The 24,785-nt window shown below is 43.6% G+C and overlaps 1 protein-coding gene across 3 annotated transcripts in view; it reads right to left on the bottom strand.

Annotated features, from left to right (window-relative positions):
* Nucleotides 1-11,371: 11,371 nt before the first annotated feature.
* LOC109908957 (inactive phospholipase C-like protein 2) overlaps nucleotides 11,372-24,785 on the bottom strand; it is a 54,090-nt gene continuing 40,676 nt past the window's right edge. For all 3 annotated transcript variants that reach the window (XM_031790104.1, XM_031790106.1, XM_031790111.1), the window contains exons 5-7: nucleotides 20,633-20,708; nucleotides 16,161-16,270; nucleotides 11,372-13,355 (exon numbers count right to left, since the gene is read on the bottom strand). In XM_031790104.1, the coding sequence (XP_031645964.1) occupies nucleotides 13,149-13,355; nucleotides 16,161-16,270; nucleotides 20,633-20,708 (393 nt within the window). In that variant the 3' untranslated portion in view covers nucleotides 11,372-13,148. The remainder of the gene's footprint in view (nucleotides 13,356-16,160; nucleotides 16,271-20,632; nucleotides 20,709-24,785) is intronic.

Here is a 24,785-nt window from a genome sequence, read left to right as displayed (position 1 = left end):
GGTTCATGGAAACATATTGGTTCTTAAGGTAAAGGCAGAGAGGCCTTCTGAATATTTCAATGTTGTTCCTTTGTTTTGGCGTCTTGGGTGTGGTCTCATTTTCATACTCTAACTGTATACTTGACATTGACAATGCTCTCTTTCCTTTTTCTGCTGATACTTATACTTATTCAAAGAATACAACACCAACCAGCTATACTCAATGGTACATAGTGGTCCATAGTTGCTTGCTTCAATGAATCCCGAATAAAACAGTATTTTGTCGCGCGCAATCAGAATAATTTACTATGGAGATAAACCCAGTTCTCATTACCTTTCACATCACAAGAAAGAGAGTTCTAATGTACGTATGATGTGAGGGTTTCAAATGAATATTAGAAAAGGGGTTCCCCAAGGCTCCAATTTAGGGCCTGTTTTGTTCAGCATTCATCTAAATGATATCGGCAAAGCTGTGAAATACCATTTCACTGCAGAACATATGACATTCTATAAAATGTGGACAATACAATGTTTGAGTTTCCATAGTTAGTTCCATGACATTACAGAAATGGTGTTCCTACGATGTCCCAAACTGTTTTAAAATAGTAAATAAATCGTCATGGCAAAAAAAATCTATGCCTTCTTCTACATTATCTTCCTGGATGCAACTGGCTTTAACCCCGAGGTCCTGGCCTAACCACATGGCTGAATCAGTGGGTCAGTGGTGGCAGTGATAGCTTGTCTAATAGAATATCCTGGGTTGATTGTTTTGGTGATTGATAATTATTATTGTTGCTGAGACCCTGGTGTCCCCGTTTACCTCTCCTTGCTCCTCTGGTGAGCTGTGTTTTCACCGGCTACTAATTACAACCTGAGGCCCTGTCCCCACATGGCCTGAGTCTGACACGTCCCCCCAGTGTCACCTCTGTGTCCCCCACCATTGCCATTAGCCGCACTTGGCAGCCAGTATTAGCCCAGATATTAGCGCCTCGCCGGCCCACCTGCTGCCCTTATGGGACACTCTCATTGGGCCCCTATGTGTGTCTGTTCTGTGCTATTGGGGAATGGGGACTATCGGGGCACATTGCGTTAATAATAATAATGGCCCCCCCAGGCACTATCCCAGTCCCTACGTACACAGTCCCGCTAACGAAGTGTCTCAGTCAGGGTCCTGTGCGCCTATAGCCCTTCCCCAGGGTACGGCATGTCTAGTCCACACAATGCACAATACCGCCAACCCCTCATCCCCTGATCCCCTCCTGCTTTGTTAGATTGACTCTTCCTCACATCCCCCCCTCCCTCTTTCTCTTTCTATGCTCCCTGGTCTTCCTTTGATATCACCTGAGTGGGCTACTCTTGACTTTGCCTCTGTAGCAGACGCTCCCTCCATTTCTCCCTCACTCCCCTTGTGAGAGTGACTCCAGGGAGACCCCCCCCCCCCCCCCTCCCCACACACACACACACACCTCCTTTGTCGTGAGATCACTCTACCCCTCTGGGTCTTTTTATTTTCCTGTTCACACAGCAGATCCATCCAGTGCCAATTATCTCATCATTTCCACCAACTAATTCACCATCAGCCTCAGCATTGTGCCCTTCTTTCTTGCCACTGCAAGTTATTTGTAAGGTATATGATGTAGTGGTATATTTCCATAGAAATGTCAATAGCATTTTTTTTTATTGCTTACTTACCTCATGTTTACTTCTGATTAACAATGCTCAGTGGACAGGACAAACATCTTGTTATATTGCCCAAGCCGAAAAGTGTTTAACCAAGCTTTTGAGGCCGACATCAAGTGTTCTGATTTAACTTCTTATGCAACAATTGAATTTATATACACTGAAGAAAAATGTAAATGCAACATGCAACAATTTCAAAGATTTTACTGAGTTACAGTTCATATAAGAAAATCAGTCAATTTAAATAAATTCATTAGACCCTAATCTATGGATTCCGCATGACTGGGAATACAGATCTGCATCTGTTGGTCACAGAAACCTTAAAAAAAGGTAGGGAAGTTGATTAAACCAGTCAGTATCTGGTGTGACCACCATTTGCCTGATGCAGCGCGACATATCTCCTTCGCATAGAGCTGATCAGGCTGTTGATTGTGGCCTGTGGAATGTTGTCCCACTCCTCTTCAATGGCTGTGCTACGTTTCTGGATATTAGCAGGAACTGGAACATTCTGTCGTACACGTCGATTCAGAGCATCCCAAATATGCTTAATGGGCGACATGTCTGGTGAGTATGTAGGCCAGAGAAGAACTGGGACATTTTCAGTTTCCAGGAATTGTGTTCAGATCCTTGCAACATGGGGCTGTGCATTATCATGCTGAAACATGAGGTGATGGCGGCAAATGAATGGCATGACAATGGGCCTCAGGATTTCGTCACGGTATACCTGCATTCGAATTGCCATCGATAAAATGCTATTGTGTTCGTTGTCTGTAGTTTATGCCGGCCCATACCACAACCCCACAGCCTCCATGGGGCACTCTGTTCACAACATTGACATCAGCAAACCGCTCACTCACATGTCTGCCATCTGCCCGGTACAGTTGAAACCGGGATTAATCCGTGAAGAGGAACACTTCTCCAGCATGCCAGTGACCATCAAAGGTGAGCATTTGCCCACTAAAGTTGGTTACAATGCCGAACTGCAGTCAGGTCAAGACCCTGGTGAGGATGACGAGCACGCAGATGAGCTTCCCTGAGACGGTTTCTGACAGTTTGTGCAGAAATTCTTCAGTTGTGCAAACCCACAGTTTCATCATCTATCGGGATGGTCTCTCCTCAGACCATCCTGCAGGGGAAGAAGCCAGATGTGGAGGTACTGGGTTGGCATGGTTACACATGGTCTACGGTTGTGAAACCAGTTGGTTAAATTCTCTAAAACTACATGGGAAGCAGCTTATTGTAGAGAAATTAACATTTCAGTTCTCAGGCAACAGCTCTGGTGGACATTCCTGCAGTCAGCATGCCAATTGCTCGCTCCGTCAAAACATGAGACATCTCTGGCATTGTGTTGTGTGACAGAACTGCACATATTAGAGTGGCCTTTTATTGTCCCCGGCACAAGTTGCACCTGTGTAATGATAATGCTGTTTAATCAGCTTCTTGATATGCCACAACTACCAAGTGGATGGACTATCTTGGCAAAGGAGAAATGCTCAATGAAAGGGATGTGAACAAATTTGTGCACAAAAGCTTTTTTTTGCGTATGGAAATGTCTGGGATCTTTTATTTTAGCTTAAGAAACATGGGACCAACACTTTGCATGTTGAGTTCATATTTTTTGTACAGTATAGATTCCAAATATAATAAAGTGCCATTGTCAACTCCTTTCGGAAAATCATGAATATCTATGACAATGGAACAACCTCTACTGTACTTCAAATCAGCCCATTCTGTTAAAGCTGTGATAGGTGTTAACAATAGACAGTACCATAGATCTCTGAGGTTTTCCTGGAGTGCCATGATGCCACTCACGCTGATCCCTCCTGGAGGCTTGGGCGGGTGTCAGTGGACGCTGGTACGGTGCACAGATCTGATTGAATGTGACAGGAGATCCCTGAACAAGGCTGAAGTGTCCAGTCACATCTTTGTCCCCATCACACAGACAGATGTGTCGAGTAGATTTAAGTTATGTACTGCATGTCTATACAAGTTAAATCTAATTTAATATGTCACGCACGTCCTACTCAAACTCTCCATGAGGTGACCTGGCAGAACATGACAAAACAGTCTGTGATATGATTTCTGTAACATTGTTCTCACGCCTTTGTGTGGTGTGGATTGACACCATTACATACTGTAGTATGTATTCTCCAGCTTTGTCTTTTCACTATCGCATTGGTCTTTTTCTAATGATAAGGGGAGGATTCCACAGTAAACTGAATTTGAAGTTGTTTCAGTCACACTTTATTTGGATAGCCCCATATTGATGATCTACAGATGGTCACACTAGCAACAAACTATCTGTTGAAAAGCAAATGCTTGCTAAGGTTACGGTTCGGGTTAGGTTTAGAATAGGGGTAAGGGTTCAAGTTAGGGCAAGGGTTAGGCTAAGGGTTAAGTTTAGGGCTAGGATAAGGGTTAAGGTTAGGGCAAGTTTTCGTGGATAGTTAGTTGAGATGTTGTTGACAGTTATTGAACATCTACTTACCATCTACTCGGGACTATCCAAATAAAGTGTTACTGTGGTTTCTTTTAACAGACGTTCAAGCTATCTATACTGTGATTGATGTATAATTTGTCCATAATAAGGTTCCACTGCCATTCCGCTCCTAGTTTACTCCTTGCCGTTCATCGTGTCACTTCATAACTTAAATAGCCAATAATCTGTGCAACACAACAACAGTCTATTTAGATCTTCTCTTTCTTCTGGCAAATACTATTTAAACAACCTGGTAAACATGTCTGTCTTAATTCATTATTCTCCTCCCCATCATGATCAAGCCTCTCGATTTAATGAGGCAAATAGATATTTCTGCAGTGATTGTCTCTCTCCCTCAAAGTATTAAGACTATTAAATGGACACATCTGTTTTTAATTAGGAGCTAAAGTCACCTCGACGCTGCCTTCCATTTTAATGTACTTTGAGCAGTGATTCCATCATGCCCCCCCCCCCCCCCCCCCCCCGACAAACAATGCAGTGTTTCTCTGCGGCTCTCTGTAAACAATGGCCTAAAATGAGATAAATAAGGAAGGATGAAACAATTCTACCGGCATACCAGAGACACTGCAGTACACAGAAAGGCCTATCCAGGGTTTTGTCCAGCAGTATAATGACATACATTAGATAATTGTCCCATCCTTCTTTATGTAATTCTAGACAATAGCACCTCAAGGATTTGTCCATAGAGAGAGTAGGCAAAAGTATAGGCTGTTTTGGTTTGGTTCCTGTTGCTAAATCAAATCAAATCAAATGTATTTATACAGCCCTTCGTACATCAGCTGATATCTCAAAGTGCTGTATAGAAACCCAGCCTAAAACCCCAACAGCAAGCAATGCAGGTGTAGAAGCACGGTGGCTAGGAAAAACTCCCTAGAAAGGCCAAAACCTAGGAAGAAACCTAGAGAGGAACCAGGCTATGTGGGGTGGCCAGTCCTCTTCTGGCTGTGCCGGGTGGAGATTATAACAGAACATGGCCAAGATGTTCAAATGTTCATAAATGACCAGCATGGTCAAATAATAATAATCACAGGCAGAACAGTTGAAACTGGAGCAGCAGCACGGCCAGGTGGACTGGGGACAGCAAGGAGTCATCATGTCAGGTAGTCCTGAGGCATTGTCCTAGGGCTCAGGTGCTCCGAGAGAGAGAAAGAAAGAGAGAAAGAGAGAATTAGAGAGAGCATACTTAAATTCACACAGGACACCGGATAGGACAGGAGATATAACAAACTGACCCTAGCCCCCCGACACATAAACTACTGCAAATCAATGTTGATTGGTCGCATACACAGTTTTGCAGATGTTATCGCAGATGGAGCGGAATGCTTGTGTTTCTAGGTTCTATGTGGCCTAATAGCATCTTTATAGACACAAATATCAATACATTTTGTTTGGTGGCCTTACAAATAATGCCAAAATATCAGTGGTCCTCAAGGTGCATAAGGATCTACTGATCATTTTAGGGAAACGCAGTGCATTGTGGGATGCTGCTTTTGGATAGTTGAGGAGGGAAGCAGGCAGGTGTGAGACTCCGGGAGGCGGCTCTCAGAGCCAGGTCCCTGTAGAATAACCCATCATTGGAAGCAGAACTCATGAGTATCTTCCGTGTAGGGATGCTGTGGCGCTTGACTTAGCTCCACCTGCCACCTAGTGGAGTAGAGGAGCTTTTGTGAGAGAGACTGTTGTAGCTCAGGCTTTTACGTTTTAACCAGTGCATACGGTATATGAAAGCTAGTATCTCAGGTCTTGTGCACTAGATATTAGTCTGGCCATTTTGAGCAACTGAAACCATTTGTTTGTCCTTTTGAAAGGCTTTGTTGGTGAGGTGTTCTTGATTTTTTTCCACAGCTGACAATGGTAGACATTGAAAGGCATGTAATTATCTATGTGGAACACATGCTGTGTATTTGTTTGGGGTCTGAGTTCAATGGAACAGGTTAATTATGCATGACATTGTGTCTTGTTAGGTTGGCCAAAGTGGGCTAATAGACAGGCTCAGTCCTGCATACTTGTTATACCCTATAACAGATACAGGTGTGTTGTGAGAATTTGAATTACAAGTTAGCCTGTTGTGTATGCAGGCAGAGAAATAATTATCCACAGGGCAAATCATGTTTATTTTAGATTGTCTTTTACAGAGGAACCCAAATGAGGCTGTGCTGTACTTTTAGCACCCGAACAATATAAGATGACTTATGTGCTCGTTATAGAGGAACAACATGCGAATATATAGCCCACACATCTAGAACTGACATCCCAGTCAGTATGCAACTGTCCACCTGTATGGATGTCTAAATCTTGTTCATGATATTCCCTTGTGACAAAATGATGTCTGCAGTATCGCCTAAGGCCACTGAAGGTCAGTGTAACACCTCTTATTGAAACGTTCTTAGAGGGATGTGGAGAGCATTGGTTATTACCTTAAACATCACAAGCACATGATAATGATACCATTGTTTGGGTAGTACCAAACATGTTCTAGTTTGGAAAGTACAGCTGTTTTAGTTGTTTGGTTGTGTCCCACATTTTCGTATATTTATTTTGGTAGGCTACTATACACAATGTACAAAACATTTGGAACACCTTCCTAATATTGAGTTGGACCCCTTTTGCCCTCAGAACAGCCTCGATTCGTCAGGGTATGGACTTTGCCATGTGTTGAAAGCATTCCACAGGGATGCTGGCCCATGTTGATGCAAATACTTCTCATAGTTGTGTCAAATTGCCTGGATGTCCTTTGGGTGGTGGTCTATTCTTGGTACAGACAGGAAACAGTTGAGTGTTAAAAAAACAACAGCAGATTGGCAGTTCTAGACAGACTCAAACGGGTGAGCCTGGCACCTACTACCGTACCTCGTTCAAAGGCACTGAAATCTTTCGTCTTGCCCATTCATCCTCTGAATAGCACACGAGTAATCCATTTCTCAATTGTCTCAAGGCTTAAAAATCCTTCTTTAACCTGTCACCTTATGTACATTAATTGAAGTGGATTTAACAGGTGACATCAATCAGTGACCGTAGTTATCACCTGAATTCACCTGGTCAGTCTATGTCATGAAAAGAGCAGTGATTCTTACTGTTTTGTATACTCATTTTATATGCCATGGGTGGGTTGTAATGGTAGCCTAATGTGATCTAGGCCTTTTTTCTCAAAATAACTTTGATCCCTCCCCTAAACACCCCTCCCCACACTCCTTTTCACATTTGTAAAAGCATTAATGGGTAGGCCACATATGACATCTATATCCAGTGAATTTCTTTTTGATCACTCAAAAGCTTTCACAAGTCCTTTAAAATGTGTATTTTTGACTCAAGCAAAAACGATCTGAGGCCTAGAGGAAGAGAATCGCTCATGTCTGAGGATGACACTCTGTCACAGTTTTCAGTAATGAGTCATTCAGAGATCCAGTCAAGGGGAGATAGTAATGATGTTTATGAAAGAAAGTAGAAAAATTGGTGTTTTCAACCCCCACTCTGTCTAGCCTGGAATACAAACTGGAATACCCTGTTTTACTTGAACACTTTAGATTCCAGGCTACATTATAATAAATAATTGATTAGATGTATATAGCACTTTTTTACCAACTGAGGTACTCAAAGTGCTTTACATAGTAAGATAGAAACTCCACCACCAATGTGCAGCAGCCACCTGGGTGATGTACAGCAACCAGCATCTGATCTTCCATCCAGGGTGCGATCAGGACCGACCCTGCTTAGCTTCAGAGGTAAACCAGCAGTGGGATGCAGGGTGGTAAATGTGTCCTATTGAAACAATAGATCATAAACCAGACAGGAACCAGCTGCTTCAGCAATTACGTTAATATTCTTCCTCACGCTTATTGGTTCACCCACCATTCTAATCGAGTAAGAGGGAACAAGACGATCGCACACGGTAACTGATACTGTAGGTCATTTCCCTCTGGTTCGATTGAGAACGGAACAACAATGTACTATACAGAAATAAAGTGTTATGACATTTTCATAGCACTTTATGTTTGTATAATACGTTGTTCTTCCTTTGTGATTAATAAGTGTGGGGAGGATCATGTGGTTCATCACGTCCCGGTTCAAATCCCGGGATACTGCTTTTGTCCAAGGCAGAAGGATGAATGACTTCACCACACCATCGAACCATTACATCAACTGTTGTCGTGCTATGTCCTGTACGTCTGCATTGTCCTCTGAGAATGTGGCGTTATGTGGAAGTCAAAAACAGAACACAGTTGCAGTTTGTTAGGGAGCAGGGAAAGGAAGCCAGGGCTAACAGCACTGCACCAGCCACCAGCCCACACAGAGGCACGATGTTCATTGGCAAGAACAAGTAGTTATTGTGTCGTGCCATGATAAACCTGAGTTCGTGCAGCAGTGTGACAGTGAAAGGAACGGAAGACCAGTCAACGCTGGGTTCTTTGTCAAGGTTCTGCTAGGTTAGTTACCAAAAGCATGCACAGTATTCCTCTAACAAATTTTAGGGTCAAGATGGTAGCTGGGATTCTTGATAGTCTGACATGGCATCGCCACTTCCCAGGTATCTCAATTGTATGTTGATATGTAAATACTTGACTGTTTTATGATCCGTGTGCATGGTACACATTGTTCGAAATGACAAATTCATCTGTGAGAGTGTGAGAACATTGGGTGGTCAAGCTAACAAGGAGAGCTGTTCAATGTTATTTTGACAATGCAAAACTTGAAACTCTTGATGTCTACTTTACAGTTTAACTAGACAACTTGTTAAAGAATGACATAAACAGAATGCCCTGCAGACCTGGCTTGCATACATGTGTTCCATTAAGCTTCTCTTGAGATAAGCACACAATTTCTCCTGTATAGCTTATAGTTAAGGGGGAAAACAGGGTATTGTTCACTACATTGTTAGCAGCAGACATTCCCTGGACATGCCAGCCGCTAGCTAAACTGATAAGCAGCTAGCTATCTATACATCTCTTTATGTGGAGGCAGAAAAATACTCTATGTGTTAGCATTAGCTTCGTAAGTGCTCTATTTATCTGTTTGTGGGCCTTTTTCTCTGAATACTCTTTCTAGTCTTGAGGCTTATGCCCCCGGTCATGATTGCGGTGGTTAGTCTGCAGAGAGGCGCATAGCACTAAGTGCTCTGGATGAGCAACACAGGCTTTCTACAAAGGGGACCGTCGAGCGAGAGCAATCCGCTCTGGGACGTGCAGTTTAGTGACTGGCAGAGCATGAATTATTCAACGTGGGAAGATAGTGTATCTTTCTAATACAAGGCTACAGTTTGTTCAGCTGCCTCTGGTTATTCCTAGAGAACATTGCAAAGAAGCCTGACCCATAAATCAGTTATGGATCAAAAGGCCTCTTTTCTCTGTGGGTTAAGAAACATAATTGCTCTTGCTCAGAACAGTGGCAGGGGTAGAATAGGAGTTTGAGTGAGCATTGAAAAGGGATGAATGTGGATCGATGGGAGCAGAGCTGAGAGAAGGTACTGGTTGACCTTAGCGCCATAGCCTTATATCAGACTGCTTCTCCAGCAGTTCAATCCAAGGCATCTCCATGCCATCACACCGTGGCATGCCGGCCGGATGCAGCTCCCTAGCATGAGGCCTGGTCCACAGCTAGACTAATGGCCTCCACTGCTTCATCATGAAGACCACAGGGAGACTCGCTTCGCAGGCCAGACCAGCGACCAGGGGATTGCACGTACATGTAGTCTACAGTGGCATGGAAGCACAACTGCATATAAACAAAGCAAATATAACACATGAGAGGCTGTCTGTCCTACAGCAAACATTGGGTAGTTCATTTATTAGCCAACGCATCACCCACTAAATATCTAAGTCTAGACCTATCACAATGTTACAAAGCAGATCTATTCCAAACGTTCAGATTTATTCATGGGGAATGCGTCCTCGTTGGTTGTTGACGTGATCTGCAAGGCCCCGTCTTGTCTGTGGAGCGACTGATACTAACCAGACACTGTTTGTCACGGGCATCCAGAATGGCATTCGAATGGAATCCATTCCCTTCTCTTCTTTGTGCTTGTTCAACAGTAAGGTTTTTATTAGTTTATACACAGGTGGCCTTGAATTCAGTTGGTTATTTAAAAAAAATACATTATACCCAGATTTGAGTCATTGCTATAGATGGTGCAGCTGAACTGAAATGAATCCCAACTCTCATTATGAGGACTATGTATAATTTATAAAAAAAGTATGACAAAAATACTGTTCAAAAGGTTCATCCTCAACATCACCGGGGGCACACTACCTGCCTTCCAGGACATCTACAGCACCTGGTGTCACAGGAAGGCCAAAAAGATCAGCCACCCGAGCCACTGCCTGTTCACCCCACTACTACCTAGAAGGTGGAGTACAGGTGCATCAAAACTGGGACAGAGACTGGAAATAGAAGCTGTTTCTCTGCCCATTACCATGCCCTGAACCTTAGTCACGGTTCTAAACAGCTACCACCATGTACTCATGTACTCCTGTACACCCTGCAGAGACAGAGACTGCTGCCCTGTGTACATGGTCATTGAATACTGGTCACTTCAATAATGTTTACATACTGTTTTACCCACTGTACATACTGTATTATAGTCGTGGCTTATCTTATATAACATTTTTTGTTATTTGTTAAGGATTTTTAAATATTTTTTATTGCAAGGTATTACTGCACATCTACAAGTCAGTGTACGCGACCAATAAACTTTGCTTTGATCTATTCTAAATGCTACTGTGTGGTGCTGTACTCCAGTTTGATTTACTCAGGACTCTTTCTGATTTTCTAAGAACATGTCCCGGGGCTTTTGTCCTGTGAAGTGTTGGGGTGCTTGTTTTTCCTGTGACGACAAGTGACCACCACAACGCAGTGGTCTATCAGGGAAAAACAAATATAGTGACAAAAAAAGATTGTCTGTGTATGTTTGCATGGGTTATCAGCTGTGCGTGCATGTCTGTGTGTGTGTGCGTGTGTATCTGGGAACATGTGCCAGTCACGTCTGTGGTTCGCTAGATATCCCAAGGCTCTTTCCACTCCTATCAGCACACTGTAAACTAATCTATAGCGATCCTTCAGTTCCTCCAGCAGCTCCATGTGATGGCTGGGATATCCAGACCCTGCAGTCTCTGTCTGCCCTTAAACAGTAATAGCATGAATACAACAGAAAACAGCACACTGTAGAATGTTAATGAATGTTCATACGGTCTGTCATTGAATCTGACACCAGACACCATAAACGATTTGACGTAGTTTATTCTGAAGGTTTTGGGAATTAACAGATAAGAGCAAAACCGGTATTCAGTTCAACCATCTGTAAAAATGGTTAACAGCAGTTATAAATACAACTGTCATGACACTGAAGTTCATGAATTACTTTTTGTCCCAGTGTGGGCCCAGTTAAAACACTGGTGGTGAGATCCAGAGGTAGTGGTGGGTGGCTAAAGTTGACTAGGAGCAACACTGTTTCAGCACTGTGGAGAGAATGAACAGGGGGACAAATACAAAACTAGAAGCAACTGGTGGGGAAAAGCAGGTTAAGATGGATGTGAGGAAGAGTGTCTCTTTCCTCACCATCCATCCCCTTTGTTGACTGATTTGTAGCAATGAGGCACAGTCGTACATGAAAACGTATTCATGAATAGGGTGCTAGTTTGTTACCAGGACTGGTTGAGAAGCTATTATTACTTTGTACATCCCACTCAACCCTCTCACATGGAATGGTGAAATGACACCAAAACGTAGGCCTAACGCGTTACTCTCTCCATGGTTCCTTCCCAAAGCAGTTGCTAGTTGTGCTTGAGACTCGACTGCCACCCTTTGGACCACACACTGAGGTTTAAAGTCTCTATCCGTCCCTCGGTCTCGACAAAGGAACAGTGGGAAAGTGTCAAGGACACCTCCATTTCACATCTGCACAGACAAATAAAATAGTTATTTTTCATGGACGAGCCATTTCCTTTACAAAATAAATCTTATTTCTCAAGAATACAATAATAAAATGAAGCACGTTGGAAAAAAAGTAACAGAACTCCATATATACACATACTATTTTGGCAGACAAAAACATGGACAAGTTCATTATTGTAAACAGCGCTCTCCTCCCTTTTCTTCTCGCCATTGTTCCTCTTCCTGTTTCCTATTACATTCACAGCTCTAGTTTCTGGTTGGTCAGAAACCCGTAAATTGTGCTTAAGAAATCCTTGAACCGTTCAGAGCGGCTCTCCTAAGGTCAGACCCTGGGGTCTGCCTGTAAATAAGTGCACTGTCTCTACAGTAGGTCACTGCTTTAAGACTGTCCCGTGGCTGCAAGTTCACGTGGCCCTCCTAGTTGACCATCTTGAACATCTTGCTGTTGGACGTTGAGGTGGGCAGGAAGGGTTAAGGGCTTTTTGTGTGGTACCGGGTTAAGCAAAGGGAGGTTTGAGTGGGACTGGGGTGGGAATGGAATGGTTGTATACGGCGCTGGAATAAGAATAGTTGTGTGGCAACGGCACTAGAACAGGTATACTGTAGTCAGGTGTGTGGGACTGCGGTAAGGAGATTTATGTATGCCACTAGGGTAGGGAAAGGTGCTTGGGGGTATGAGTGCCACTAGGGTAGGGAAAGGTGCTTGGGGGTATGAGTGCCACTAGGGTAGGGAAAGGTGCTTGGGGGTATGAGTGCCACTAGGGTAGGGAAAGGTGCTTGGGGGTATGAGTGCCACTAGGGTAGGGAAAGGTGCTTGGGGGTATGAGTGCCACTAGGGTAGGGAAAGGTGCTTGGGGGTATGAGTGCCACTAGGGTAGGGAAAGGTGCTTGGGGGTATGAGTGCCACTAGGGTAGGGAAAGGTGCTTGGGGGTATGAGTTCCACTAGGGTAGGGAAAGGTGCTTGGGGGTATGAGTGCCACTAGGGTAGGGCAAGGGGCTTGGGGGTATGAGTGCCACTAGGGTAGGGAAAGGTGCTTGGGGGTATGAGTTCCACTAGGGTAGGGCAAGGGGCTTGAAGGTATGAAGGGTTTAGGGCGTAAGCCTTCAGTTGTCCTCCTCAGAGAGCTCGTCCTCCCCCGTGGCTTTCTCGGGGATGGCGTCCAGGCTGCGTGGTCGGGTCCTGGACTCGGAGCCTGCCGTGCTCCCTGATGGCCCGTCCTTACTGAGGTTACAGGTTAGGGCGGCGTAGTGGATCTGCTTCAGGTTCTCCTGGACTTCACTCTTTGCGTGCTTCAGCAGGTCCGCCTGGCCCTGGAGGGAAGGCAGGGACATGACAGGAATGGCAATATACAGACAATGGAGCATGTATCAACAACTTGAATCTCCAGTTTAAACAGAAATACAAAGGGTGAAACCAATAATACTTTAAAAAGGTCTCGAAGCGAAAGAGTAGTGTGGTACTAACTGTTTAATCTTAGTTGTATGCGGTCAGACATTGGGGTCCTACATCTCCCCAATACCCACGGAGCGTAACCGCTGCTTCTGTGTATAATGAATTATGCAGCGTAGCCAAACACTCACCAGGCACCAACTCAATTTCCCGGGGACCATGTATAAATGATGAGCCCAAACGCTCATGAGGTGAGCATGCAATTAATGCATGCAAATATCACAAATAAATATGCGGAAGGTCATTCCTCGATAATTTTCCCTTGCATGGACACAGGGATTAAATGAACGGCATGAAGACAAATACATCAGACTGAGTGTGTACAATCTAACTAACTCAGACATAGGCTCTTACTCCACCGCGCTGCAGCTGAAAAACAAATGTCAATATAAACCTTATGTCCCTTCTGTAAACAAACTGTTTTCCTCATTTAGTGAAGCTCAACTGCACTGTGGAATCAGAATCTCTGAAGTGTTTGCTCGGAAGTTGTTTCTTGAATTTAAATTCACTACCTATGCCTGCCCTCAATAAAACAAAACATTAAGTTAAACCTCTTACATGTAACTAAATACAATCGAAAATGTAATCTACGTAATCCCAAAAAGTAATTATTTATCATGAGATAAACAATAACTAGTAGTGCTGCATACTCCAAGATTAAACTCACCTTTCTGTTAAAAATAGTTATACATTGCAAAGGTGTAGTCACTTTTGAGGACACAAGCTCAAGTACACAGATCATATTTTATGATTATTTCCTATTCAACAAAACTGTATGAACAAAACTATTAAGAGTTCACCTTCCTTATAACTGTAAAATACATATTGGTATATTTAGTGTTAGAGAAAATGTGCCTGTTTTCTAAAGGTCTCTCTTGATCAAAACGTCTGCCCCCATCACTGTGAACGTCTCACAGAGTTCTAGCTTGGCTTCCTGAACTCGCCTTTCATCTCATTTTAATATTGTCCATCTATCAAAGTACGTTTTGTCAATCTATTAATTATTTTAGAAATATCACATTTCCATAAGTAATCAGACCCTTTACTCAGTACTTTGTTGAAGTACCTTTGGCAGCAATTACAGCCTCGAGTCTCCTTGGTATGACGCTACAAGCTTGGCACACCTGTATTTGGGGAGTTTCTCCCATTCTTCTCTGCAGATCCTCTTAAGCTCTGTCAGGTTGGATGGGAAGCTTTGATGCACAGCTACTTTCAGGTCTCTCCATAGATGTTAGATCGGCTTCATGTCCGGGCTCTGGCTGGGCCACTCAAGGACATTCAGAGACTTGTCCCGAAGCCACTCTTGCAGTGTCTTGGCTGTGTGCTTAGGGTCGTTGTCCTGTTGGAAGGTGAACCTTTGCCCCAGTCTGAGTGCTCTGGAGCAGGTTTTCATCAAGGATCACTGTACTTTGCTCCGTTCATCTTTGCATCGATCCTGACTAGTCTCCCAGTCCGTCGCAGACGGACACCCCCACAGCATTATGCTGCCACCACCATGCTTCACCGTAGGGATGGTGCCAAGTTTCCTTCAGACGTGACCCTTTGCATTCAAGCCAAAGAGTTCAATCTTGGTTTCATCAGACCAGAGAATCTTGTTTCTCATGGTCTGAGAGTTGTTAAGGGCCTTTTGGCAAACGAGCTGTCATGTGCCTTTTATTAAGGAGTGGCTTCTGTCTGGCCACTCTACCATAAAGGCCTGATTGGTGGAGTGCTGCAGAGATGGTTATCCTTCTGGAAGGTTCTCCCATCTCCCCAGACAATCTCTAGAGCTCTGTCAGAGTGACCATTGGGTTCTGACCAAGGCCCTTCTTCCCTGAATGCTCAGTTGGCCGGGCGGCCAGCTCTAAGAAGAGTCAAGGTGGTTCCAAACTTCTTCCATTTAAGAACGAGGGAAGCTACTGTGTTCTTGGGGACCTTCAATGCTCCAGAAATGTTTTGGTACCCTTCCTCAGATCTGTGCCTCGACACAATCCGGTCTTGGAGCTCTACGGACAATTCCTTCGACCTCATAGCTTGGTTTTTGCTCTGACATGCACTGTCAACTGTGGGACCTTATATAGACAGGTGTGCTTTTCTAAATCATGTCCAATCAATTGAATTTACCACAGGTGGAATCCAAATCAAGGAGTAGAAACATCTCATGGATGATCAATGGAAACAGGATGCACCTGAGCTAAATTTTGGGTCTCATATCGAAGGGTCTGGATACTTGTGAAAATAACGGTTTCCGTTTTTTAAAAATAAATTTGCAAACATTTCTAAAAACGTGTTTTTGCTTTGTCATTATGGGGTATTGTGTGTAGATTGCTGACGATTGTGAAAAAAGTCAAGGGGTCTAAATACTTTCCGAGGGCACTTTAGGCTTCAGACAGGAGTTGACAGACAGTCGGAAGAGCAAATTAATGGTAGGAGGGAAATCCCTGCTGCAAGAGGTGTCAGATGTCATATCCTGCTTCATACAGGCAGATGAGATACTCCTGTGTCTGAGAATCAGGGCTACCTCTTAATGCAAACCATTTTGATCTACGGTGTCCACAGATCGATTTATACGCAATGGTTTTAAACGGTTTACTGGTAGCTAAAATAGATTAAACAAAAGCTAAAAACTGTCACACAAAAAAGATTGCAAAAACAAATTACTCAAACTAGGTGGTCATTATCCTTACCTTGAGGATGGTTATGTTCCAGGTGAAGCTCTCCACAGCCTTGGCCAGCTTCCTGCCCTTCAGGCCCTCCTTCACCGCCATGTCATGGAGGTTCTCATGGAACTCCATCGCTGGGGAGAGAGGAGTCAGGGGACACATGAGTTTTACACTGTATTCACACACATTTGTCCCAGAGGCTAGCATTGACGTACAATGTTCAATGCATTTATATGCTAGGTTTGCATGAAATGCCAATTGGGGTTAGGCAAGTGTCAGCACTATGGGGAAAAACCTTAAGTTATAAAGCCTCCACACATTTGGTTTCATTCTTGACATGTGAGACAATGATAAAACACCAACACACATTAGATGATCATACGTTAAGTATTCAACCATCTGTCTCTCAGTGTGCACACAGTATTAGAACTACCTGGATCAGTTTTTGTTTTCAATGTCTATAGAAAACAGCTGCCCAGCAGACAACATGAGGACGGAAGCAAGGCTGGTGAGGTCAAGATGGAGTGAGAGACATCTTCTCTTGAGAGTGTGAGAGAAAGAGAGCAAGACTAGTATGGGCAGGGCAGACAGACATGACATCCCCTCACTGTGGATTAGCATCAAGGCACTGAGCAGAGGAGGGACTTGTCTCCCGAGGAGCTCCCTTCCTCCTCTCCTTCCACTCTTTCCTCCTCTCTCTCTGATGGAGTGCTGCTCTCCGTTAGGATACACAGACGAACATTGCTGGGAGTGGAGTCCACAACATCAGGGCAACAGCTGAGGGTCTACTAATAGCTTCACCAGACTCAGCTGATGGCGCACACACACAAGCTGAAACGGTCGGACTGAGCATGCTCAGATCTATCGCGGCGCTCTATCAGCTCTGGGTCGGTTCCCAGCCCTGTTGATGTTGTTTCCATGGCAACACCAAATACCGTACATGTGAGATATACGGTGGGGTGGGTTGGATGTTGATGATGATTCTGAGGAGGTCTGTGATATTGGCACTTCAGCAGTTAGCACATACCTGACCTAGATGAAGAGTCGAGACTGAGAAAACGGCCAAAGGAATGTTCACAAATTAGGCCCTGGCTGAGGCTAATATTGTATTCTTTTACAGAGAATGGTTAGGGCATAGACTTAAAAAAAAAAAAATTTATTGGACCATACACTGTGCTAATAATCTGTTACTCCCAGCCTTTATGATTTTGTTCACTGTGAAACATCGTAATGATTCCGTAATGATTATCCCCCACCCTCAGGTGCTGTGCTGCTGCAACTACAGTCACTGCTGTTGTACTCATGAACCATGAGTGTGCTGGACACACACGCACACACACAACCAACTCTCAGTAGGGGTTGCTTAGCAACGCAGTGTAGAGTTGGGGGTGTGTGGCGGGGGACTAATTCTGTCATTCTGAGCAAGCCCTTTCAAACGCAATTCTCGGCAAGCTTATGCTCGCTGACAGAGACTGTATGGAGCCACCAAAGGTTCTCAGTCACCTTTGACAGTCCATAACCGAGCGGCAGGTAGGAAAGGGGTTTGCCGTGGCCAATGACAATACATCAGGGATTAGCTTCTTTAGATGGTGTAATCTTCTCCCTCGTATACCTGGAGCTCAATAACTGTCAGTACAATGAACTTGGACCAGTGCCCAGTCAGAGGATATATTCATGAAACCGTTTCCCCAAGCTGTATTGTACCAGAGGCTAAATGTTGGTATCAAACGGTGGCATGTGTGTACAGATATGTTATAAAAGATGATCTGCCTGTTTACTAGCTTTATTAATAATGGATTGAATCGCAAAAGCAACACATTGATGGATTGTCCCCAAACCTCCTGAACAGATGATGCATTTGACCCTGTAGAATATCACCTACTGTATTTAATGGCCACAGGTCATTACTGTAATGGGGCTTTTCCATTCATCTTATGTTCCACATTTTCTCTTTAGCTTGTTTTCTAGGCAGCTTGTAAAAGTTAACCTAGGTGGAATCTGTTATAAGCATTACTCTGTCCAGACTAGGTGTCTTTTGGGGTTCAGCTATTGAGTTGTCCCAGATGTTATTTGGTACCTGTGTGAGTGTCAAGTATTGCATTTGATCTGTGCGCTTCAGACAGTAAGTAGTGAGCTTTGTTCATTGTTACCCAGGGGGTCTTTTGAGGCGGGTTGTTCTCTCTGAGTGGTTATGATGGATTACACAGAACTCCAGTAGCTGTTGCTGGAATGTTCTGCTCACTGTCCGGAGGGAATACAGTTTGTATTGTCCCATTTTCCACTCGCACTCACAGCTGACAACACGTATCGATGAAATTATAACGTCATTTTCTCGTTGCTTAGTTTACCATCTGCTGTGTCCTATTTTGCAAAATGTTGGTGGTTGAATCCAGCCCAGTAGATTTGATATGATGCCTGGTAGTGACCAAAAGCCTTGGACGGCCAATGTGGAAGTCCATGTTTAACCTGTTAAGTAGTCATGTGTGCCCATATTAACTAATAAAACAATACAAATTCATGAAACATTTCCTACCTTCACTAGCCTATCGTTTTGGCTTAACTGAGTGGCCTAGTTAGGTACAATTTGAAAGAATTTCTGTATTTGAGGACTCACATGTTAGAGTGAAACGGTGCTGAAGGCAAAAAGAAGTTGGTGCTATGCTGTTTGTTCTGATACACAACTAAAACCAAACTTAAAAAATTTTCAATGCACTTGATATACTCCTCAAAGAACACACACCTTACCCGAGTTTGAAATGATGTCAGTGCTTATAAATGTAACATAATTCATATTCGAGTAATTAGTAAACAAATGCAAACTTTAAATCGAGTACTGTGTACGTGTGCCCATCCTAAGTTACTTTCAGGTTCATTTTCATAGACATTTCAAAGATTAGAGGAAAATAACCATACATTGATAAAGTGTGATGGGTTCATATGAACTTTGAAGAGGAATGCTTTCAGACTATGGACACAATATACTGTAATACTATAGATCTAACAAGCACCAAAAGTGAGCACAAATCCGTATCTCCCTTCTGCCCAGAGTAAGAGATGTTTTTGTTGTCTCTTTCAGCACTGTTCCTTCAGGCAGTTCACACCTTAACTCTCAGACTACCAATGGCTAATGTCTCGGGCAGCAGCTTGAAGGCAGGTCCTACTGGTGTTGTGATGAATACTAAGAAGAGGAGATGACGGCGAGAAGCCATTGATTTGCGACACACACCTCAGTTAAAGAAGACACTTCTCCACCCCCTTGATGAGCCAAGACAACAGACTATGAATATTTTATATGTCATCCATCTGGAAACCAATAAATCCCAGCCCCCGGAACGATGGCCTGTTTTTCCTCACTCGGTGCTCCAAGCAAGCTACTCCATGAGAAATGAAACATAAACAAATCTTAGATGGGAAACGTTGCTGAAATGCGCTGCATTAGATGAAAGACACAGACGTCTAAATGATCCTGTCATTGAATATGATTTTATTTGTACTGTAGTAAATCTACAGGTCAATTGTATGCTGCTTTTAAAGCACACAATTTAGTTTTGCAGAGTTTGCACCGTTAGAGGTCTTTCCACCTTGTCGAGTTCCCCTCATAATGGGGGGGAAGGAAGAGAGGGTGAACATTCTGAAAGCTTCTCAAGCCAAGACTCTCCCACCTTGGAGCGAGTAGTGGAGGGTGGGATCTCTGCCAGCGTGTTCCATTGATGAGCTGCCAATCACCCTATCAAGGCTCCAAGATCCTTCCGATCCCCCACGCCCCAGAGCAGAATGGATTAACACTGCCCCTGTTCAAGTTAAGTCATTATGCAGGGCCAGAAGGCTATTCTCACAGAGACTCTCACCAGAGGAGCGGGATAAACAGTGCTAAGCGCACAGATATAATAAAATTACAAGAGCACACAAGCTGCAATATTCATATCAAAGTGCAAACACAGAATTCTAACAATGAGATCAATTATTTTCCAATCAATTGCTCAGACAAAAAAAACAACACTCTTTTTTATCCATTCTGGTAAATTATTCCCTTTCAATTGTTATTAGATGGGCTTGATCTCATTCTGCACGTCTTGTAGCGGTGCGGTTCCTGGTGGAAACCAGGCATAAAGAGACCGCAGCCGCCTGCCAGTCTTTGATGTTGTTCTGTTCAGAACCTGGGTGTTTATCACCTCAGCTGCAACCCTCCTAATTAGAGGAGCAGCGAGGCCCGACGCCGTGAGAATCATCAAAAACCAGGCAGAACCAAAGCAGTGTTTCAAAGCAGCCGGGTCACAGAAATGAGCATGAATCAAATGTTAATAACTTATGTAACAGGGCCAGCATAATCAGTCCATCTTTTTTGTTAGCTGCTGCTCTCTATGGCATACTTCAGATGGGGGGGGTGATTGTATATGAAAGGAAGTAGGGAAGATCTGAGGGACAGTGGATCTTTGCAGAGAAATGGGCTTTTCATGCTAAACATCGCTCTTTAGTCATCTCTTTCCCTCTCTTACCTGCTTTCTGGGTTAGCAGTATTCGGTCGTAGGCTCCCGCCGAGTTCTCCAGCAGAGTCTTGCTGGTCTGGATCATCTGTCAGGAGAGGAGAAAGCAGACAGTCCAGTTGAACCTCTTACTCCCTTTACAGCAGCCTGGCATCCTGCGGTAGTGAGCTATCTTCATTTTTTGGGGGGTTTGCGGAGTATGTATCCAGTGCAAGAGAGAAAGAAGCCTTGGCCCTTATTACAGAGATAGAAGGGCCAAGCAGTGGGAGTTGTGCTGAGGCACGGTAAAAACAGAGGGAGGGGAGTGTATCCGAGCATGTTACTGAAATTTGCAAGACAACTAGGGTATTACAGTAATTGCATGTTATAATATGATGCTCCAGTCCTGTTTCAGAGTTGGTCTGAAAACATGTGATTTCAAGAGTAGGTTATTATTGTTTATTACAGCAATCTGTTGTAGAGAGGATAGGCCTTGTTCAGAAGCATAACACAGCCTTATCTGTGGCATTACAGCTGGGTAGCGGACTGCTAAATTTAGCTCCCTGCCTTAATTGAGTGCACACACTTCTGACCTTCATGACTGTGTTAAAATGGTCATGGTGGCTCTGATCACAGAGGCCCATTTGCACTTCTAATGCCTGACCAAAAAATAAAACACCCCAAAATACATCCCTGGTACATCGGGGGTATTTCGGGAGGTTAATGATGCGTGTGTTTACTGTCATGGATCCTGGTAAATACCCACTGCGTGACCCAGAAGCCGTACACACGGATATGACCATCTGGATCTTTCTCCCTTATTACCGTCTCTCGGAGTGCAATTAATACGATCATCTGAAGGAAATGATGTATCATCTAAAATTAGAATAGGTTTCTTAATGCGATTCTGGGGCGAGATGACACAGTTACAGCAGCCTTCCGTTTCAATTAGTGGTACGGGTGTTGGGCTTTATATTCGCTGCTCTGGCGTAGTTGACTTCTACATTCCCTCAGTGACTTAAGAGCACTGCAAGGTCACATAATAAAAGGCAGACAGTCTTGTTCCATTGCCAAGGCAGACCGGGCGGGAGCTTGGGGTGGGGAGCGTGGGCAGCTGTTTCAGCAGAGCTCCAGTTGCCAAGTCAATCTCCGACGGTCGGCCGGTGACCCAACAACATGCCCCCGAGATCGATCCCCGTTGCTGTGCCAGATTTCCAGCCAGTGAGAAAGAAGAGAGTACCTATTTAGGAGCATTGAGAGCAATGTGACAGGCGCTAAGGGGATCGGCAGCACTGTGACTGTGTGTCTGTGACAGCTTGTCCATGGTGGACTGCTGGGCTGGGCGTTCCACTTCAGGCAGTGAAAATGGAGATGGTTTCAAACAGTGACTCCAGCCCTCTACACCCAAATGGGTATATTAGGAAAAAAAACAAATTAGAACATGTTCTTTGGTGATAAATCAATTTGAAAATTAGGAGTGATTTACAAAATTATTTGAAAGCCCTGACAATTAACAATATGGCCTATATATTTATTGAGGTGGGCATTCAAACCTAGTTTTATGAGGGGCAACCCAGAGCATTCCTACAGTCTGTGATGAGTGTAACACGTCGTGACGAAGCTGAGGGAGGCGTGCAGGGTGTGTGAGGGAGGGGGGGGGCTGTTTGTGACAGTCCACAGCTGCAGTAACAGGGCTGGAGGCTGTCAGGCACACTGATTACTTTACTAATGGGTGAAGAAATTATAGCCTTGGGTGACAGACACAGCAACATGGGGAGGTATTTATAGTGGATTGAGAGGTAAGTGGCTGAACTCAACACTGGCTTTGCTCACTAAAGACTAGCTATGGTGATGTGTATTTAGTGGTGCTACTGGGAGTGTTTTACAAGGCTTCATTAACAAACTAGTACTTTGTGACACATTGGTACTTCCCTACATTTCTTCTAGAAAAATCGACAATTTACAACACGAAGAACAACACATTCAATTAAGATAATTTCTGCAGAGGAGCACTGTGATGATACTGGAAGAGTCCACATGTTATTTTCCTCTGCAAACAAAACAAGTAATAATTAGAAAAACCAGACAACCCCATAGTAAAATAGTGTATATCTATTTACCTAGTCGGCTTGATGTTGTGTGTCCTATGAGAGAAATGTTCCTCTCAAAGCGCATTCAAGTTATGACTGCCATAGGGAGGGAAACCTGCAACCTGACAAGCAGTCAGTGCACAACAATTCTTCATTCAATCGCGGGGGAAAATGGCATTTGTTAAAAAGAGGTGGATCCCGGCTTTCCATTCAGACGTATTTATTTCTCAACTCCTAAATATTCTGAAATGCACCATTTTAAACCCAGAGTTTTTAGCAGCGTCATGGTTGAGTACGATACCACTCAGCAATTCACCTCGAGTGCACAGGGAGAGTGGACCAAAACGTAACACTGGTCAATTGTAGGGTAACTTGGAGTGACTTCAATTGTGATGAGACAGATTACATACAGTTGAAGTCAGAAGTTTACATACACTTATGTTGGAGTTATTAAAACTCATTTTTCAACCACTCCACAAATGTCTTGTTAACAAACTATAGTTTTGGCAAGTCGGTTAGGACATCTACTTTGTGCATGACAAGTCATTTTTCCAACAATTGGTTACAGACAGATTATTTAACTTATAATTCACTGTATCACAAATCCAATGCGTCAGAAGTTTACATACACTAAGTTGACTGTGCCTTTAAACGGCTTGGAAAATTCCACAAAATAATGTCATGGCTTTAGAAGCTTCTGATAGGCTAATTGATATAATTTGAGTCAATTGGAGGTGTACCTGCAGATATATTTCAAGGCCTACCTTCAAACTCAGTGCCTCTTTGCTTGACATCATGGGAAAATCTAAATAAATCAGCCAAGACCTCAGAAAAAAAATTGTAGACCTCCACAAGTCTGGTTCATCCTTGGGAGCAATTTCCAAACACCTGAAGGTACAACGTTCATCTGTACAAACAATAGAACGCAAGTATAAGCACCATGGGACCACGCAGCCATCATACCGCTCAGGAAGGAGACGCATTCTGTGGTGAGAAAAGAACGCACTTTGGTGCGAAAAGCGCAAATCAATCCCAGAAGAACAGCAAAGGACCTTGTGAAGATGCTGGAGGAAACAGGTACAAAAGTATCTATATCCACAGTAAAAAACGAGTCCTATGCCGACATAACCTGAAAGGCCGCTCAGTAAGGAAGAAGCCACTGCTCCAAAACCGCTATAAAAAAGCCAGACTACGGTTTGCAACTGCACATGGGGACAAATATCGTACTTTTTGGAGAAATGTCCTCTGGTCTGATGAAACAAAAATAGAACGGTTTGACCATAATGACCATCGTTATGTTTGGAGGAAAAAGGGGGAGACGTGCGAGCCAAAGAACACAACATGTATTTGGCTAAGGTGTATGTAAACTTCCGACTTCAACTGTATTTGGTTGAGCAAGAATAGTGGCAACCAGGGAAAATGTTGGGGGAATAATATGTAACATGAAGTGGTTTCTGTGAGAAGCACAGGCAGGGGGCATGTCAGCATAATTTATTCATTCTCTCAGTCCTTCTACATAAAATGTACACGACTTGATCTTCTTTCACTTCATATTTTCATCACAATTGCTGAGGACACGCAAGAGTCAATGTCTAACACTTAACTCATGATCCAAACTTCACTGACGGCTGCCCATGACTCTCAGTGAGTGAGACACTTGAGTAAAATTACACGACTCATCTGTTCGCAGGTTAGTTAGCACATTACCGTCATGCTCTGTGTGGGGGTTCTAAAGTCAAGAGAATGAGACATTATGAATACATTAGGTAAATGACATGGAATGCTAATGGTGTACTAATGCAGTCTGTACCCTTTGACCTGTGTTTCTGCAGTGGATAATAAGCTTCACCAATACTTCTCCAGGATTTCTGCTTTGTGCACAGCACACTGCAAACATGTCTGACACAGAAAACAGCTGGTGTCAAATATAAATATCAAGGTATGAATATTTTAAAGCGTATTCAATACATATTCAGAGAAAATAGGCTACAGATTTGAGGATGAAATATCAGATGCTCCTAAAGTGTTTTTTCCATGGCCACTTTGGATAATCTAGCAGAGCTTTCATGTTGTTTTTATCTTGCCCACTGTATTGA

This window comes from Oncorhynchus kisutch, linkage group LG2, assembly GCF_002021735.2.
Source record: "Oncorhynchus kisutch isolate 150728-3 linkage group LG2, Okis_V2, whole genome shotgun sequence".
Taxonomy (NCBI): domain Eukaryota; kingdom Metazoa; phylum Chordata; class Actinopteri; order Salmoniformes; family Salmonidae; genus Oncorhynchus; species Oncorhynchus kisutch.
The sequence above is the reverse complement of the archived record's forward strand: the minus strand, read 5'-3'. Positions and strand labels throughout refer to the sequence as shown.